Below are 20,384 nucleotides of genomic sequence, written 5' to 3' on the forward strand. Positions count from 1 at the left end.
AGATAGTCTCCTTGTTTGATGTAATCGTCAATTACATTTGATATCGCAAGTGTGACAGCTTTCCCATTATTTTTTTATTTCTGTTTTACACTTTGTCTTGTTCCTGTCTTTGGGTGTTAACTCCCCTGTTTTCCAGGGTTATTTTGATTTTTGGCCATTTGGGTTGTAAAAGTTTTTTAAATAAAAGCATTTTCTCTCCCTCCCCTCTCTCCCTTGGAGGCTGAGAACTATTACCTCAGCAATTACTTCCTCGCCATCTTATTTTAGCAGACTCAAACTGCATTCACTCCTCATTTATACTTACTAAAAATCATTACATTTTTATTTTATTACATTGGTACATTATTTTATACTTACTTACTAACATAATAAAATTTTTATACTTACACTAATTTTATTAATACCAATTTTACTAAAAGGAAATAAAAAAAAATATTTGCCCTTCTATTGCCCCATGATTTACACATCAGCTACATTCCTGAAATGCATTGGGCACTTTCCTTCACTTGTAAATTATTACAATTAGATTTCAGGATGTTCCCAAACATTCATACGTAGATGTTTACAAACAGGGCCCCAATGTGTCATAAATGTTAAATCACAAAATGTTTAGGCAGGATGTTCCCACTCATATGTTCAAGCTGTCAATTATCATAGTGGAGCCTGGGGTGGCATGAACAATCAATCAATGTGTCCGGAACATCCCTATCTATAATGCCTAGTTTTGTTCTTTTTTAGTGTGAGAATTAACCCTTAAGCTTTAAATATGTATCCATGGTTCAGGCCTACATCACAGTGCTGGGGCCTACAAAAGCAGCACCAGACCTGCCAGAACAACAAATGCAAAACCTGCAGACATATCTCCACTGCTACAGTGATCAACATTCCCCACAACACAGCTTTTAAGATCCATGGGTCCTACACATGCCTATCACAATATGTGGTGTACTTCATCCAGTGCACTAAATACCCCAATAACAACTATGTGGGTGAAACCAGTCAATCACTACACTCTCGAATAAACTTACACAGAAAAATGATAAAAGACATAAACAGCTTATCACCAGTGGGGGAACACTTTTCACAAAGCAATCATTCTATATCTGCGCTATCAGTCCTCATTCTCAAAAGAAATCTGCACAACACTTTCAAAAGATGAGCCTGGGAGCTTAAATTCATAACCTTGCTAGACACTAAAAATCATGGATTGAATAGAGATACTGGATTTAGGGTTTATTACAACAATGTGCAATCCACTAACAATCCCCCCCAGTTGCCTTGAGTGCCTTTCCCCCCTTCCTTTCCCACCTATGCCTGGTGGGGTATTAATTGACCACTTCACCTTTAATGATACCTTGAAATATGTGTAAAGTACTTATGCTAAACTATCTGTTCCACCTTGTATCTAGGTGTGATACCCTGTGTACTTTTCCCAGACCTGACAAAGAGCTCTTGTGTAAGCTCGAAAGCTTGTCTCTCACCAACAGAAGTTGGTCCAACAAAAGATATTACCTCACCCACCTTGCTTCCCGCAGCCCCTCTTCCCCCCTCCCCACATTAAATAATACTCAGCAAAACCCCTACACTCACTCAGTCCACACTCCTGAGAACATTCCACAACCATCTTTTGTCTTAGATGGGGAGCTTCTGATTAACTCCCGCAACACACTTATCTTATTTGAAAGGTGCGTTCACACCCAATCTTAAAGAGGCTTGTGATAGATGTGGCCCGTACCTCTCAGCAAATCACAGCCCAATACTAAACTTGTTTAAAAATATAGGGTGCATCTTCACACCTGTGTGTTTGCCCTTCCTGAAAAAATTCCAATTCCCATATCTGTTAAGTGTTTAATGCAAGAGGAGAAGTTTAAAAGAAACAGAGAAGAGCAAGTGGCTTACGTCATAGTTGCTCCTGGATCAGCAGTCATCTGATTGGTCACAAACACAGCCACATTATATTCTGCAACAAAGAATAATATAAAGACCTAAAGAAACGGGAAGATATCAAACTGGAATTTCTGTATATTATCCCATAAGTGGCACAAGGGAGACAGTTCCTAAGTGACAGGTCCAGCACCCATATCACAAACAACAGAATACTCCTGCCCATCTTTCTGATAGCATGGACTAATTAGAGATAGGATTTTCAAAAGTGATCAGAGCTGGCTTAATTCTTCTTTCATTTGAATTCAGCTGGAGCAGATTTAGGCCAACACTGAGCACCTTTGGAAAATCCATCCTAGAAGTCTTTTTTTTTTTCAAACAGTTTTTTTATATTGTATGGAAAGAATCTCTACCACTCCCTTCACTGGTTGTAGTGAAACATTCCAAAAATGGGGGGAAATGTAACTTCCTACTCCATCAGTAATAAACCATCACAGCATTCCAATATTGCTGGGAGATTGTAACAATGGGCAAGTCACTTTTCCCCTTTGTGCCTGTTTTTCCTCCTACCATTAGTCTTTCTTGTCTATTTAAACTGCAAATTCTTCAAGGCAGGAACTCTCTCTTACTATTTGTTTGAACAGTGCCCCAGTTCTCTCAGCTGGTGCCTTTATGTGCTACGCTACTGAAATACAAATAAGAATAATTCTGAGATGCCTCAGAATGTTGAAGAATCGTGGTGGCCAATTAGGCAATCTGAAGTCACAAGATTTCTAACTGACTATCACATTTTTATTAATAGGTTGTTGTGTAAGTCAAGGAAAGATGTACTGGGCAATGTCTACCATTAAATTCATTAGGGCTACCATGTGGTAATGCTGGGCTACCAACAATTGCCTTTTCAGTAGTTCCAATACATTTTTCACTTTTCCTACAAAGTCCCCCCTACCTTCTGAGATTTTCTGGAGCCTTGAGAGCATCTGAGCAAGTTTCTGTTGCCGCTCAGCCAGCTCCCCACGGCCACTGAAATCTACACGGAAGAGCGCCATTATGGAGTCAATGATCTACATGGTAATGATACAAAATAAATAAATGTTGTGAAAGAAAAGGAAGGAGGAAAAGAGAGGAAATTATCCTGAAAGCATGAAGCTGATGCAGAATAGTAAAATTGACTGAAGGCTTATACCAATAGCTTGAAGATGCCAGCTTCCTCATGGAACTTGGCTGCTACGTAGTCAAGCAACTCCATCTGATGTTCACCTGGTGGGAAGTACAGTTGGAGAAGAAATTAAAACCTGGAAGGAGCTGAGGCATAACACTAAGGTATGGTTTGCACTACAAAGTTTTGCAGATGTAGTAATTTCAGTTAGGGGTGTGATTTTTTGGGGGGGGGGGGGGAGGGAGGAGGGCAACATTTCTATGCCAGGAAAACCCTACTGTGGACACAGTTATATCAGCATTATTTCATTCACAGAACCAGTATAAGCTATACTGGCAAAAACACGTTTTTGTCAATATAAGTGATATTTGCATTGGAGATGGGACTACATACAAACTTTTGCTGGCATAGGTGTGTCAGCCAGGGGTGTGGTAAGGTGTGATCCCTGAACAACATAGTTGCACTGGCAAAAGCCCCTACTGTAGATGCAGTTTACACTTTTGCCAGTATAGGTTACTTTGCTCAGGGGAGCTGAAATAAGCTATACCACCAAAAATGCAGTAAAAACTGTGTCTACACTAGGAGCATCTTGCCAGGATAATATACCAGCATAGCTATACTGTCAAAGTGTTCCTAATGTAGACCTGGCCTAACTCTTAAGGTGGAGGCAAAGGACAGTAAACTCAGGGTGTTCATAAACCATGCCCCATGTATTCTATGGCTGCAGAATCTTCTATAGAGCCCACCACAAGCATGGAACTGTGCATCAGAATATCAGTTTTCATCCTTGAAACATTAAGTTCCTAGTGTTTATAGTTTAAAAAAAATACAAAACGACTTAAAAATGTAAATGAGCAGTTGAGAGACATGAATTGCCTCATTCATATGAAATTAACTATAAAACCAAGGATGACAATTTAAAAGTCATCATTGTTTAGTGTTTCACTACTAATTGTTTTAATAGCAATTCCAACTAATGTGTTTATACCCCCACAACCTACAACTGCCTCTCATGCCTCTGCAGACTTCAGTCACTCCCTGTTCAGCTACCAATACCTTCAACTTCCCCAAGACAATTTCTACAGTGCAACTATGCATCAGGACACCATTTTTCAGAACAGTGTAAATGGAAGAACAATGTAAAATGAATTGACTATCAAATTAATTAACATAAGGAATATTGTACTAACGGCATTATTCATTTTTATATTCAACCCAATAAAAACTTCCATTTTAAAAATTTACATGAAGTTGCCACAGAATTTCCAGTCTGTTGTACCGTAGTGCTGCAGGATATAAAGGCCTTGCTACAGCGTGCATGAGACCTTGCCTATAAGATTCCATTCACAAATCAACAGACATTCTCAAGGTTGTTTATACTATCAGCCTACATTCAAGCACTCACAATTAATCTCCACCAAATATTCCGGTTCCCATAGTGTTTCAAAGAAAGCAAATTCAGATACCACGGTGGTACACAACTACCATATCATATGGAGTTCACTTAGGACTTGTCTACATAGGTGGTTTAAAGAAGATTGATTTGACACGCGTTATTTAATGTGCTGTATGCAACCCACACTAATAGCATGCACACAGGACAGTTGGGCCCTCTTTCAATTCTCATCATGTACACATGGTGACAGCTTGCTGCATGCTAAGCGTATGGCATTCTCCGAGGGTACTTTGTTGAGCGGTGAGCATTCTGGGATTTTTCTCGCTGTGCACTGTAGGAGGCCTGGGGGAAGCCAAGTAGGTTCGAATTTTAAAATAATTCCATGTTTCCATTATCGCCATCCCATGCTTCTTGTCTGGGCATGCTAGCGCCATTTTCGATTTGCTATTGGCCAGCACAGAGCCAAACAGTGCTCCGTTCTGCTGTGCTGGCAACTGTGAACATGCAGAGCCTGGTTGGGCTGTATTTCAGCTCTCGAAGCAGATGTTGTGGCAGTAGCAGCAGGTCCTCCAGCAGCAGCAGCCCCATTGGTGACAGCTGAGGAAGCAGGACAAGAACATGGAAGAAGAGGGTGACACCAAGTGACCAGTACTACAGAAGCTGTTCCTTGAGCAGCTTCACAACATGCAGCATTGTTTCTGGGCTTGGAACACCAACGTCAATTGGTGGGAAAGGATTGTTCTGCAGACCTGGGATGACCTGCAGTAGCAAGAGAATTTCAGGATGGGGAAGGCAACCTTTTTGAGATATGTGCTTAACTAGCCCTGGAGCTGCACCAGCAGTTTACCAATGTGGTGGTCCCAGGGCTGGTTGACCATGGGGACAGGTTTACAAACATAAATGCAGGGGGTCTGGAAGAGTCCACAATGCTAGGATCTTTTGGAATTCACCTCTATTTACCTTCATGAATAAAGGACTGTTTGCCCCCAGGATCACTATGGACATGAATGATGTGGAGACTGCACCAGTTATACTGGGAGACTTGGTTTATCCTCTGGTACTCTGGTTAACGAAGCCATTCACACTTGGAAGGAAAAAGCTGTTTATCGCCTCAGTAGTTGCAGAACGGCAGGGGAGCTGCCAGTTGAGCTGAGAGACTGGGCTCTTAGCTCCTCACACTGCCCCTTTTTGGTCAGTGGAAGTGCGTCTGGTGAGGACACACACCACCGATCCAAGGAGAGTAATGTGGACACACAGCCACCGCAGTAATTGACGTGGTGCTGTAAGCTGACTTAACTTAGGTTGACTTATCTTTGTAGTGTAGATGAGGTGCAGAGACTTGCTCAGCAGTTTGAACAGCCAACAAGAAATCCAACAAAAAAAATGGAAACAAACAGGGCAATATTGTCAGGGATACCTACTGTTACTACTTTGAGTCTGAGGCCTGAAAATGTACAGCTGTACGTTCTACTGTTAACCCGTGAAGAGGGTTGGGTGGAATGAATTGTGGGCAGTGAAGTCTTGTTTATGGGCAATAAAAGTGGACCCCTGTGGCAATCGTTATTTTACCTTGTGTCTGTAACTCAATACTTTTGTAAAGCCCTATTATTTAAAATGTATGGATTTTGTTTAAAATGCACTGACAACTCTTTATGAATATTTAAGTTTTTATTATTATATTATTTATTACATAGCAACCAGAAAGAAACCTTTAATTAAAACAATAATGAAATCAACATTCAAAAAGTTACAGTACAGTGGAGGGCAAAACACAACAGGGGGATTCAAGTCACAGGTGAGTATATGCCTCACCTCTGCCTCTTCTTGTTCTTGAACCATCTGGTGTTCAGAGGTTAGCAGGGAGAATCTGGGGGAGAGTGGGATAGTAATTTTCTCTACATCCCCTTTAATCTGTGCTGATTATTTATGACTACACTGAAGTGGGTGACTAAGAGGCAAAGAATGGCCTTATTCAAAAAGGCAAAGGGCAGAGCAGCAAGATATGATGTGAAGGGGGTCCCTCCATAAGTGCAGCAGGAGTGGAAGGGCATTGCAAGTTATACTGGGAGGAATGACCTTGCAGCTATCTCTCATGAGGTCTGGACTAAAAATGAAAAACTTCTTAGTCTTAGATTCTATTTTCTCGCTCCTGCAGACATGGTGAAAGTGAAGAAAAAAACAGATAGGGTTCTGTAATGACTGTCTGAATCATTAACTTTTGCCAGTCTTTCTCTGTGTAAGCATGTGAAAAGCCACTTAGAACTTTGCTGTCCCTAAGGCAAAACTCTTTTCTTGTAAGTATGTGTGCTAGTGGACATTTATACCTGAATGGGGAGCTATAGTCTTTTGTATCTTTATGGGCATGCAATGTCCACATCTACATTATATAAAGTGAGAATACTAACCGAACTTCTTTTCCTGTAACCAGTGTATCAATAAATTGAATTTCACATAATTGAATGTTTTCATTATTTGTATCTGCTGTGGTAGGGAGTTTGGGTACAGGCTGAGGTTGCGCCATACTGCTAGCAGCCATTTTAAATTAGTGAATGGGAGTGGGGGGAGAGGGAGGGCTTTTGCTGGGAAGGACAGATGCAGGGAAGGTTAATAGTCTTGTGCTCTCCATGGTGTGGGGTTCAGATGGTTGATGGCTGGGGCTTTTAGCATGCCACAGAGGCTGAATGTCTAGCTGGAGCAGCTGCCATTTTGAAAAAGTGTATTGAGCGGGGGGGCCAACAGATAGCATGGGCCAAGCAACAGAGGGAGACAGGGCTGGATACACATCTGTCAAAAAGGACTGTAGCCATGGGGCCCCTGGAACAGAAGCTAGCACGGCAGTAGGGCATAATAAAATAATGATATTAAATTTTAAATATAGATACTTACATGCCCATGTTCCCTTGACAGGACCTGCCTACTCAGTACCACCTAAAGTTTCTGGCTGGGAATTGGGCTCATTTCCTGCATGGCAGGAATCAGGCTTGCTTCCTACCCAGCCATTGTCAGAGTCTTGAGTCTCAAAAAGATCCTGGCTTTCTGGGGACAGTTCTCCACTGGCCTCCACCTGTTCATCCTCCAGTGATTCTTGCTGCTTGTCCTAAAGCGAGGTGAAGCAGCAAACTTCTTGGTTTCTGTAGAGGTGTAACTCAGCGGTTCTCAACCTTTCCAAACTACAGTACCCCTTTCTGGAGTCTGATTTGTCTTGAGTAACCCAAGTTTCACCTCACTTAAGATCTAATTTCTTACAAAATCAGACATAAAAATACAAAAAAGTGTCAGCACACAATTATTTAAAATGGCTTACTTTCTCATTTTTACCATATAATTATAAAATAAACCAACTGGAATGTAAATATTGTACTCACATTTCAGTGTATAGTATATAGAGCAGTATAAACAAGTCATTGTCTGTATGAAATTTTAGTTTATAGTGACTTCGCTAGTGCTCTTTACATAGCCTGTTGTAAAACTAGGCAAATATCTAGATGACTTGATGTACCCCTCTGGAAGACCTTTGCGTATCCCCAGAGGTACATGTACCCCTGGTTGAGAACCACTTGTGTAACTGATCAAATCCTACTGAGCTCCTCATAAAAAGGACAGGACACATTTCCACTGCTAGACCTTTTCCTAGCATCTTTGGTTTTAATGTACTTTCTCCTGAACTGTTTGCTCTTTATCCTGCACAGTAGGCATCTCAGCTGTGGCCCTCATGGAAATCTACTTAGCCATGTCCACAAAGATTTTTATTTTGGTGGCTAGCCACAAGAGCTTCCTGCACTGATGTTTCTTCCCAGGGAATGAGATCTAGGGTCTCTGCATGGCTCTAAAAGGCTGCTCAAGACATATTGCAAGGCTTCTGGAGTAATATCACAACACTGTTGATAAATTTGAACCCAGAAGTAAATGGGCAAATTCTGACCCCGAGCCAATTTTTATATGGGGATGTGGATGTCTGATCAGCTCAACAGCAGAGCAGTGGAGGGCACTGTGAGCCAGGAACCCCTTGGTGTCAACTGGCAGAGGGCACAGGGGGTGCATGGGATTTTGCAGGTATCCTTTCAATCAGATATATGCATAATACTACACCATAGGGTGGCATGTCAGGTTGATGCTGAGAGCCATCATAATCACTGGTCATCATCATTATTGCGAAATGTATGGATGGATAATATTTAAGAAATTATGCATCTATACTGGAAGTTATGTTCTTAAGGTACTGGAGTTAAGGCCAGTCACCAAAACGTGACATGCACAGATGAATTATTTTGAGGCAGGAAGTAACAGATGCTTATCTCCCTGTCTGGTCATATGTGTACTGTGTATTGTCTGCCTCATAATGGAGGTCTATTTGCATACTGAGCCAGGTGCCAGTTAAAAGGGTGTGAAATATACAAGAGATAAAATCTACAGGAAGAACAAAAACAGGAGGTGTCCCCTATATGAATGAAGACAAAGGATGGAACTTGTATATCTTGGAGGGGCAAAGAAACACAATGGGCCTTCAACTAGGACAGTGGTTCTGAAACATTTTTGCTGGGACTCCCCTTAGAAAATATTTCAGGCTGTGACTACATCCCCAGGCCATGCCTCTCTTACCAGCATATGCGAGGGCTGACAGCTCATGACTCCCCCCCAATAACATCACGACCCCTTGCGTGACCCCCAGTTTGAGAACCCCTGAACTAGGAGACAAGCTGACAGCATGTCTTTATCATGAAAGGAAGATCATAGTCAACCCTAGCTGTAAAACACTGCAAGGACTTTGGGTAAGCATTATTCTACAGGACATGAGAGCATCTAGTTAATTAAATCTAGGTTCTAGAATGCATATTATGATTTCATTTTATATGTACCAATTTGCTTTCAGTACCTCTACTTGCTATTACTTGAATCTCTACGCTTTGTTAAATAAACTTATACTTGTTTTCACTATAAACATATCTAAGTGCTGTTTGTTAAGCAGAGCAGTGATCTGAGGGGGAACTGGTAAGCTGAGGTTCATGGCTTCTTAGGAAGCAAGAGAACGTGAATACTGCAAGTGTCCTGTGGACCAGGGGCTGGACACTCCAGGGAGACACTCAGAAGAGTTGGGGGATGGAGTTTGCCTATTGCTAACCCATAGAGAGACAGCACGGCCTGCAAGGCCTAGCGGAGAGTGCTCATGTTGGCCTTGGCCAGTGGAGTTGGGGAACTGATCCCCTGCAGACACAGACAAGGCTTCCTCGTGCTAAGGGCATGTGGTAGCGAGGTGCCTCACAACCCTGGGTATCCCCAGGAAGCATCACAGGCGCACAGGTAAACAGACAGGTCAGTAACAGTCGCCCACAAAGCAATGTGTGATAGCAGCTGGAGGACTGCCAAAGTAATGTGCAGCAGCATTGTGTGCGCACAGATAGACTGAACTAACTCAATTGCATCAAACTGAGTTCACTTTGAAAGAGGACTGCAGAGCATGAGATAAATGCAGAGTTAATGTGCTACAATGAATTACGCTGTGTGTATGCAAGTGTTTTGAAACTGGATTATTTAAATTTAGTACGGTTTAAACCCCTGTGTATACAAGTCCTTAGTATTTCTGGAATTTGCTAAATAGTTTCTAGAATGCAACAGAGTAGGACCACTTATCCTGAGCAAATCTACGGCAGCAGAGGATCACAACAGAAAATTGAAGCAGGCTTGTGACTCCCCATGCCCAGAAGAATGTTAGTGATCACCAGTGGGAAGTCTTAGGCAGTAAGTTGAGAACTGCTAAAATAGTAGTGTTAGAAGGAAAAAAAAGGGTGTTGTGCCTATTCCAATGATGATCTTACTGGTATATGCACGTGCATACAGCACATTGTCAAGCACTGCATCATGGTCTACGTTGAAGCGATCAGCAATGTCACGAAGACGATCTGGACGGCTGGGATGCGTAAGAGTTAAGGATTCTCTTTATATACATCATGCAAATTCTGAAAACCCATAAAACTCGAGTCCAAATCCAGAGCTCCTAGACAAGGCCTTGGCCTTTCTGCTGATATTGTCAACAAGAGGAACAATTAGTGCTTATGGTGATGTGTTTTATTTTGTGATATGGACTAACTGGAAAAAAAGCAAAAACTTATTTTACACAGTCCATTAAAAGCTTTGAGATAGTAACAAACAGTAGAATCACTTTTGAAACAGTAAACTGGATATGAAAAGCTTCTATCACCTAGATATTAAAGAGATGAGCTCATTAGAATTACACGAATAGCAATATAAAATAAGATCTGTATCTTAACCTTAACCCCCATTTGAGTTGGATTGTAACATATGACCTAGAGATAGACAGCACCGTGTCCAAACTCTAATATCTAAACCACTCAGGTGTCTCGCTTTAGTCATTTCTAGTAAGAATAAACTGTTGTGGACAGCACTGACTTTGTTTTAATTCATGATGGCATGGGCCAGATTTGACAGACAGTTCCTTACTTTTATCCATGTATGGAGTAATTTAGAGCATCTCATCTGCTTTCTGCAACAAAATGCATTCCATCAGAAGATTATGAGGGTGCTGTACTTATTACAAGATGTGCCACCATCCCTTTCTATCAGATCTGCAACTTGCTTAAGTAAAAAAGATACAATGTGTTTTCAGTATCAATGAAGATAATTTTTCCTCCTGTGTAGCGATCTGCTCCTGGAAGCTGAGCTGTCACTAGAGTGTATCATAAAGAGAGAATCAAAACAAGCAGAGAGGGAAAAGCCTCTTTCAACCCTCCAACTCTCTCTATTATGTTTAACAAGTGACAATGATCCACCAGTTTGTACACAACACACAAATGATCCAACATTAACCCAGAGTTGCCTTTATAGCAAGGCTGACTTGCTGCCCCAGCTAGCTTAAGAAGGAAGCAAAATAACTTTTCTCTGTGGAATGTCAGGTCAGACAATCAAAAAACAAGGTTACTTACCAGTAACTGTTGTTCTTCGAGATGTGTTGCTCATATCCATTCCAATATAGGTGAGTGCGTGCCCCGTGCACGAGTCTCTGGAAGCTTTTTTGCCCTAGCAACCCCCGCAGGGTCGGCTCTGGCGCCCCCTAAAGTGCCGCGCTCATACCACGGTATATATGGCACCACCGACCCTGCAGGTCCCCAGTCCCTTCTTTCTGCCGACTCCAACAGTGGGGACGGAGGGTGGGTTTGGAATGGATATGAGCAACACATCTCGAAGAACAACAGTTACAGGTAAGTAACCTTGTTTTCTCTCTTCGAGTGATTGCTCATATGCATTCCAATATAAGTGATTAATTAGCCATACCTTGGAGGTGGGTAGGAGTCACTGGCGAGCGGCCCTTCTCAAGACAGCTCCACCGACGCTCGCGTCCTCTCTCGCCTGTTCTACGATGGCGTAGTGGAATGTGAAGGTGTATACCAACAACCAGGGCACTCGTCCAGGGGCACTCGTTCCAGGAAGGCTGCGGATGAGGCCTGGGCTCTGGTGGAGTGTGCAGTGACAGGCCTGGGAGTGGCACCTTCGCCTGCTCGTAGCAGATCCATATGCAGGCAGTGATCCAGGTGGAGATGTGCTGGGTGGAGACAGGTGAACCTTTCATCTGTTCCGCCACGAACAGCTGCGACGACTTTCGGAATGGCCTGGTTCGCTCGATATAGTATGCCAGGGCTCGTCTGACGTCCAGCGAGTGCCATCTCTGCTCCTCCTCCAAACCATGTGGTTTAGAAAAAAACATGGGGAGGAAGATATCCGGTTGTAGTGAAACTGAGACACCACCTTGGGTAGAAAGGCCAGGTGGGGTCTCAGCCGCACTTTGTCTTTATAGAAGACCGTGTAGGGGGGTTCTGAGGTCAACGCTCTTATCTCGGAGACCCTCCTAGCCGATGTAATGCCCACTAGGAAGGACACCTTCCAAGAGAGAACGAGCAGCGGGCATGTAGCCATGGGCTCGAAGGGTGGTCCTGTCAGCATGGCGAGGACCAGATTTAGATCCCAGAGAGGCACCGGGTCACGGACCTGCGGATATAGCCTCTCTACCTCATTGAGGAACCTAAGGGACATAGGGTGTGAAAAGATCGATCTTCCTTCCATCGGTTTGTGGAAGGCCAAGATGGCCGCTAGGTGTACCCTCAGAGAGGCGAGTGCCAGGCCCAGCATCTTTAAGTGGAGCAGGTACTCCAAAACCGCCTCCATGCTGTCAGGTGGAGGGAGTCCAGGTCCGGGTGCAGCAGGCGACCCCGGTCCTGGGAGAGCAGGTCGTAGCGTTTCGGGAGCAGTATTGGCGTGGCTATGGAGAGGTCCAGCAACAAGCTGTACCAGTGCTGTCTGGGCCAAGCTGGTGCGATCAGGATGACATTCGCTTTGTCTCTCTTGATTTTTAAGAGTACTTTGGGGAGCAGCAGGACGTGGGGAAAGGCATACATCAGGGGCCCCGTCCACGTTATGAGGAAGGCGTCGGAGATGGAGTCTGGCTTGCGACCCTGGAGGGAGCAGAACCTCGGGCACTTCGTGTTCCATGCCGACGTGAATAGGTCCAGTTGGGGAACACCCCACTTGTGGAAGAGAAAAGTTGTCACCTCCCAGTGTAGTGACCAGTCGTGGCGGGGTAAGAACGACCTGCTGAGGCGATCTGCCTCGTCGTTCCTGACCCCTGGGAGGTGAGAGGCAGACAAGTGGAAGTCGTGCCTCACCGCAAGGTCCCAAAGTCGCACCGCTTCCTGGCAAAGAGCCGAGGAGTGAGCTCCCCCCTGCCTGTTTATATAAAACATGGCTGCTGTATTGTCTGTCATGACCTGGACCACCTTGCCCCTCAGGAACCCGAGAAACACTTTGCAGGCCAGACGGACTGCACGGAATTCCCGCACATTGATATGGAGACGCTGTTCTTGTGTGGACCACAGCCCTTGTGTGCTGAGGTCGCTGCTCATGTGGGCCCCCCAACCCACATCCGAAGCGTCCATAATCAGGATTATGGAGGGTGTCAAGTCTGCAAAGGGGACACCCCTCAATACCTCCGCCAGGTTTGTCCACCAATTGAATGACGCCAGTACTTGGGCTGGGACAGTCACCACCTGTCTCAGGGGGTGCCTGGCCGGGGCGTATACAGAGGCCAACCAACCCTGGAGGGGCCTGAGTTTGAGACGAGCTAGCCTCACCACGTAGGTACATGCCGCCATGTGCCCCAACAGCTGAAGGCAGTGCCTGGCTGTCGTCATGGGGGACCTGTGGAGATTGTCTATTATGGCGGTCATTGCCTCGAAGCAGGGCTGTGGAAGGAAGGCCCTGGCTTGAATGGCGTCCAGGATGGCCCCGATGAAGTCTATTTGCTGTACTGGTGTAAGGGTGGACTTCTGCTCGTTTATGAGCAGACCCAGCCTGGCGCATATTGTGCAAGTCAGTGTCAGGCTGTTCTGAACATGGTCTTTGGATCTGTCCCGGATTAACCAGTCGTCTAGGTAGGGGAAGATCTGAATCCTCTTGCGGCGGAGGTGGGCAGTCACCACCGCCATACATTTTGTGAAGACCCTGGGTGCTGAAGAGAGGCCAAATGGCAGGGCCGAAAACTGGTAGTGGCCACCAGCTACCTGAAAGCACAGAAACCTTCTGTGTCCTGGGAGGATAGAAATATGAAAATAGGCATCCTTGAGGTCGAGGGCGGCAAACCAATCCCCCGGATCTAGAGTGGGAATAATGGAGGCTAGGGAGACCATGCGGAATTTGAGGCGCCTGATAAACTTGTTTAGACACCGAAGGTCCAGAGTGGGCCTGAGGCCTCCCTTCACCTCGGGGATAAGGAAGTATCGGGAATAAAACCCCCTGCTTCTTTCCTGAGAAGGAACCTCTTCCACCGCCCCTAGGAGGAGGAGGGTGTTTACCTCCTGAATGAGGAGCTGCTCGTGAGAGGGGTCCCTGAAGAGGGACGGGGTAGGAGGAGAGTCCGGTGGGAAGACAGAGAGTTGCAGGGCATAACCTCTCTGTATTACACTCAGTACCCAGCGGTCTGAGGTTATGCTCTGCCACTCCGGGAGGAACGGCCATAATCTGTTCATGAAAAGCCGAATAAGATCCAAGGAGATGGGAGAGGTGCCACCCTCGTGCGCACCACCAAAACTGCCACTTGGTGCCTTTTTGCGGCCCTTGTTGGGAGCCCCTGGCAGGGCCTTGGCGGTCCCGACGGTTTGAGTGTCGGAAGCGGTCTCTACCCTTCCTTGCTTGGGTGGGTCTGGGAGGTGGTCTGGGTGGAGGCTGTTGTTGTTGTTGCCTCAGGGGGCATGGTCTGCCCTGACGCCTTGCGGCACGTATAGGCCTAGAGATCTTAAGGTGGCCCTGGAGTCTTTTAAGGCGTGCAACTTCTCATCAGTTCTTTCTGAGAAGAGGCCTGCTCCAGTGAAGGGCAGATCCTGTATGGCCTGCTGCACTTCTGGAGAAAGGCCAGAGGATTGTAACCAAGCTGCCCGGCGCATGACAATGCCAGAGGCCATCGTCCGTGGCATCACTAGCCGATTGTAGGGCGACATTTGCAACTAGGGAGCCTTTCTGGACTAGAGTGTTAAAGTCCATTACCATATCCTGGGGAAGACCCTAGACAAACCTCTGTAGGAAGGACCATAAATTGAGGTTGTAACGTCCAAACAGCGCTTGGTAATTAGCCATGCAGAGCTGCAGCGATGCTGTGGAGTAGACCTTCCTCCCAAAAAGGTCTAGCTTTTTGTTCTCCCTATATTTTGGAGTATTTGCCTGGGCACCCTGTCTGTCCCGCTGGTTCACCGCATCCACGACCATAGTCCCCGGGACGGGGTGGTTATAAAGGTTTCAAAGCCCTGCGGTGGGACATAGTATTTCCGCTCCGCTGTTTTAGAAGTGGGTGCCAACTAGGCTGGGGTCTCCCAGACGGGCTTAACTAGTTTAAGAACCCGATCGTGTACCAGGAGTGCAACTCTAGATGGACCCACTGGTCCTACAGACCCAAAGAGGGGGTCCTCCTCCTCTGATAGCTCCTTAATGTCTAATTTTAAATTGTCTGCCAGTCATTTGAGGAGCTCTTGGTGGGTTTTGAAATCTGGCAGAGGGGTCCTCTGGTCCCTAGCAGTTGTCTCAGCTGGGGATAAAGAGGAGGACTGAGGAATGGGACCCGTGGATGGGCCCTCCATAGGATCAGACTCTTCATCTGAAGAGTTCCCCTTATCCAACTGGCTTTGGTGGGGGGGAGGTGAGTTCCCATGGAAGGTGCTGACCCCGTGCCCTGGGTAGTCTGAGGGGGCCATTGCCAGTGGGGCCATTGCCAAGGTCCCTGTGGCCACGTCGGCACCGGTCCCGGTGCCTGGTATGATACATGTCCTTGCAGTACCAGTCCCGGTACCGGGTATGAGGCAGCCGCTTGGGTGGCAGCACTGGTGGAGCGGTGCCCCCTGGCTCTGCGGTCTCTGTCCTCCCGCTCCGGAGATGCACTTCGGGATGAGTAGGAGCGGTCCCGGTGATGTCTGCGGTGCCGGCGTGGGGGTGAGTGGCTGGAGGAGGTGGCACCTTTGAACTGGAGACCTGGAGCAGTGCCGCTCCAAAGTGCGCTCCGTATGCTGCGGTGCCGAAGCAGTCGGTGCCGCGTACTCCGGTGCCGGCACCCGCACCGGGCTGCACTTCGGGGATCTGGAGCCCCTGTAGTCTCGACTACAGCCCCTGGGTATCAAGGAGCGGGTGCAACCATAGTCGGGGGCATCAGTCGGTGCTGAGCTGCACGATGCCATGGGCCGCACTGGACTGAGGGTTTCGCGACGTCTTTCTCGTCCAGGTTGTTGAATTTTAGAACGTGGCGGGCTGTAGACCGGGGATCTAGACCGGTGCCGAGAGGATTTGGTCCTTTCAGCCACCGGGATCCACGCCGGACTCCGTGCCAGGGATTGGGAGCATCGTTCGCGCCTCGGTATCGAGGGTGCCTGTACCAGGATCAGGGGTGGAGACTGGTGCCGGCTGTGTCTCGGGGAGCGTGACCGTCTAGGTGAGTGGGACCAGTGCCGAGAGTCCTTTGGTGAACGGGACCGGTGCCGGGTGTCTGTAGGCGAACGGGACCGCCTGAGGGAGCGGGATCCGTGCCGGGAGGGAGATCGGTGCAGGGTGCAAATGCTTGGTGAGCGCACCGGGCTGCACACCGTAGAATGTCCCGTCTCTCCCATGGTTGCTGGTGCCGAGGTGTGGGCAGGAGAGCGGTGCCGGGATTCCAAGGACCGGCCACCATCAGAGGCAGAGCTGTCATGTCTCCATCTGAAACCTCGCGACCGCCCCCAGTGCCGCGGTGTCGAGGGGCTCAACGACCTTTGGTCAGAGCTAGGAAGGGAGCTGTCGCTGTCCCTCCTCGACCGTCTGGGGGGAGACCTCGAACCCCGTCTCCGCCACCCACCGGGGTAACCCAGTGTGGGTTTACCCCGAGACGCTATTCCCGGAACCCTCGGCCGAGGGAGGAACGGAGGTGTGGGCATGCCCATGAGGGCGCGAGATGCCGTAAACGCCTCCGGTATCGATGGTCCCTGCAGGGGCACTACCCCACCCACGGGGTCGGGGGAGGCTCCCTGCATGGAGATGCCGGTGCCGGTGTAATGTCGATGGCACGGGGCTGGGGCATCTCCTGAATCACCTCCTGCTGTACCGGTCGCAAGGGGGAGTCCATAGGGACGGCCTTGGGCCGTTTCTTCCTCTTCGGTACTGGTTTTTGCGTCGGTACCGGTGCAGCGCTCTGCACTGACGAGACGCTCGGTGCCACCAGAGACCTGGAGAGTTTGGAGTCAGGTCGAAGTGCTGACTCCATTAACATAGCCTTCAGGCGGGCATCCCGCTCCTTTTGCGTCCGGGGTTTGAAGGCTTTGCAAATTTTACATTTTTCCTTGCGATGCAGTTCCCCGAGGCATCGAAGGCATCTGTCATGGGGATCGCTGACAGGGAAGGCCTTCACACAGGTCGCGCAGGCTTTAAATCCAGTCGAGTCCAGCATGGCTCAGTCCAAGCCCCTAAGGGCTAATTCCTACTACTTAACACTATTCACTTAACACTATAAACTACTTAACACTAATCTTAACTGTTGAACAAACGATAACAATTGAAAAAAAGAACAAGGGTTGCTACTTGCTTGTGATAGCAAGGGGCAAGCATTCCAGCTACCGTCACAGGCAGAAAGAAGGAACTGGGGACCCGCAGGGTCGGTGGTGCCATATATACTGCAGTATGAGCGCGCCACTCCAGGAGGCGCTGGAGCCAACCCTGCAGGGATTGCTAGGGCAAAAAAGCTTCCGGAGACTCGTGCATGGGGCGTGCACTCATCTATATTGGAATGCATATGTGCAATCACTCAAAGAGAGAACTTTATGTTACTGAGCACCAACACATACTTTGTACCTAAATTTGCATAATTTTTATTAAAAATAAATACTTAATGATAACGAGTAATAATTAATGAAGAAAAACATCTTCTTGGCCTTCTGGCTAAGATCAATGGTAATGATTTAATAAGGCCTTTCCATCTCTAAACTATTATGCTTTTACCACACTTATTTCAATATGTATCTTTCTTAGTAGATGAACAGATGCCGACTGTTGTTTATCAGCAATGAACAAATTTAGAGGATCATCTTTGTCTTCATGTTTCATGCAAAGGATTATTACTCTGCTGCCAAATGCAGCCCTCAGGCTGTAATTTGGACATCCCTGGATTACATGAAAACACTCCCCTTTTTCAAGATGGAGACTCAACATCTGTTATAATGGGAGATCAGACAGAGATTGTTGGTTCTTCCAAATTTTTAGTAACTAAATTTCAGTATTAACAACTACATTCTTTATTATGTATTTGTATTGTGGTAGAATCAAGAGTCCTATTATGTTTGGCACTTACAAACATATAACAAAGAGATGGTCCTTGACCAAGATTTTACAATCTAAACTTAAGATACAAGACCACAGGTGGATATGAGAGAAAGACTGGGGAGAGCACAAGGTAACAGTAAGACAGTTAAGAACAATATAATAAACAATGGTCCAGTGGTTGCAGCACATGAGCTGCCTAACCATTTTTTAAGCATTGTGGCAAAGGTGGGTTTTAAGGAAAGATTAAAAGCACTGGAGGATAATGTAGTGGTCTCACAGATTATTACAGAGAGCTTCTTCCGAGCATAAGGGGAGGCATGAGAAAATGCATAATGGTGCTGGTCTAACAGCTGGACAAATGGGCAATCATGGATAGCATTGTTGGCAGAGTGAAGGTGAGAGTCTACATATCTACAGATTATAAAAGCTGATAGGTAGGGTAGGGATAAACCATGAAGAGCCTTATGCTCTTGTGCTTGATATAATGGAAGGATACAAAGAGGAGGATGTGATCAAAGCAACACACTAAGATTATTTTTGCCATAGCATTTTGAATGGATTCAAAGAGGATGTAATCACTAACAATTTTGTTCTGAAATATAGAATAATAGCAAAAGAACAGATATAAACAAAAAGACTTTGAATTCATATACATCTGAATTAATAGAAATAATATTCATTGAAGTTTTTACCTCACAACATTTCTAGAGGCAACAGAATATGGCATATTTCCAGTTCTCTAAGACAAGATATTTCTTTTTCATGTAACTAAGAAAGGAGCTTAGCCTCACGTATGGGTACCCACGCTGAGTGCAGGCCAATCTTAGCTCCTAAATGCTGTTTACTAGCTTTTAGACAGCAAAGACACTGCCACAGAACTCCCTGATTAATGACATTACAGAAGGATAGAATTGTCAATATGAAGATGTGTACCTACCACAAAGGGTGTGAGAAAGCTGGGTTTTGCCTGTTCGGAATTCTATTAAAGAGAAAAAACAAGTGGAAAAGTTTTTGCAGTTTGTCAAATACATGAGTTGTTTCAGTAAGAATACTCTCTCATTTAGAAAACTTCAATTACTTGTATTGCTCTTTTCTATCTTTCAGTCATCACTCAAATCATATGAAGTACAGTACAAATTGTATTTATGAACAGCAGGGCTTGGAACTGCTGCACTGTGGGTGGTGTCATCCTTGACAATGTTAAACTGAGCTCACTTCCATTTGTCCATGGACACTGCATCCAGGGAGAACTTAAATATATTGTTACCATTTTCTGACTTGAGCAGTTTGCCAAAGTTCAGGACTCTGTGGGTTGTTTCCATTAGGAAGCAAAGTAGATGCCAGGAGTCAGGTGTTTCTTTGATGAAATCCTGTGCATTTTCAAGGAATGTACAAAGTCCTGATTTCTCGAATACAGCAGGAATAAAAAAATAAGAGACAGCGTCTTCACTCACAGTTCCAAGTCCCTTTACCAGTCAGCACTTAGCACAAAAGCTTTCTCAGAGCTATGTTCCCCGGACTTGTTCTGACTATGGGTATTTCTACACTACACTGCAATCAGAGGTGTGGTGCTTCACAGGCTAGCCGCTTAAGTACATACCCAGGGTCCCAAGTCAGCTTGTACAGCATTTGCTGTATCACTCCACACTGTTAGCTTTGATCTAGCTAGCTAGCTTGAATAAAAGTATCTTGTGTATGTCTACATTTGCTGTAGTCACACCTCTGACTGCAGTGCTGCTGACATACCCTGTGTTCTTGGCTTTTATCTCCTGTTCTGCATGTTTCTGTGGTGTCTCTCACACACCTCTACTAAAACAAAGCTAGCATAGCTCCTCCACCCACATAGTTCAAATCCCTGAGTGTACTCACAAATACCTTTGTTTGGGCAAAGATAAATACCTGTATTTGGCTAGAAGCCCTGTAGCGGATTGCCACGGCCCCCCTGCCCTTTCGGGTCCCCTGGGTGGTCTTTCCCCCTCCAGAACAAAAGACTCACAGGCATAACCTGTTGCAGTCACCCATGCTCGTTTATTTACAGTGCATGTATACAATCCCCACTTTAAACTAGGCCCTTTAGCCCTGAGGCTTTGGGGCTGCTCACTCTCTCTGGCCAGG

The 20,384-nt window shown here is 46.0% G+C and overlaps 1 protein-coding gene across 2 annotated transcripts in view; it reads right to left on the minus strand.

Annotated features, from left to right (window-relative positions):
* The window catches only part of DMC1 (DNA meiotic recombinase 1), a 44,889-nt gene that overhangs the window by 8,017 nt on the left and 16,488 nt on the right, over positions 1-20,384 (minus strand). For both annotated transcript variants that reach the window (XM_067559486.1, XM_067559485.1), the window contains exons 7-12: positions 19,207-19,248; positions 11,049-11,121; positions 10,253-10,344; positions 3,071-3,144; positions 2,834-2,948; positions 1,900-1,960 (exon numbers count right to left, since the gene is read on the minus strand). In XM_067559486.1, coding sequence (XP_067415587.1) covers positions 1,900-1,960; positions 2,834-2,948; positions 3,071-3,144; positions 10,253-10,344; positions 11,049-11,121; positions 19,207-19,248 — 457 coding nt within the window. The remainder of the gene's footprint in view (positions 1-1,899; positions 1,961-2,833; positions 2,949-3,070; positions 3,145-10,252; positions 10,345-11,048; positions 11,122-19,206; positions 19,249-20,384) is intronic.

Source organism: Emydura macquarii, unplaced genomic scaffold (genome assembly GCF_026122565.2).
Source record: "Emydura macquarii macquarii isolate MOO-44397 ecotype Brisbane River unplaced genomic scaffold, CSIRO-AGI_Emac_v2 contig_2205, whole genome shotgun sequence".
Classification (NCBI taxonomy): domain Eukaryota; kingdom Metazoa; phylum Chordata; order Testudines; family Chelidae; genus Emydura; species Emydura macquarii.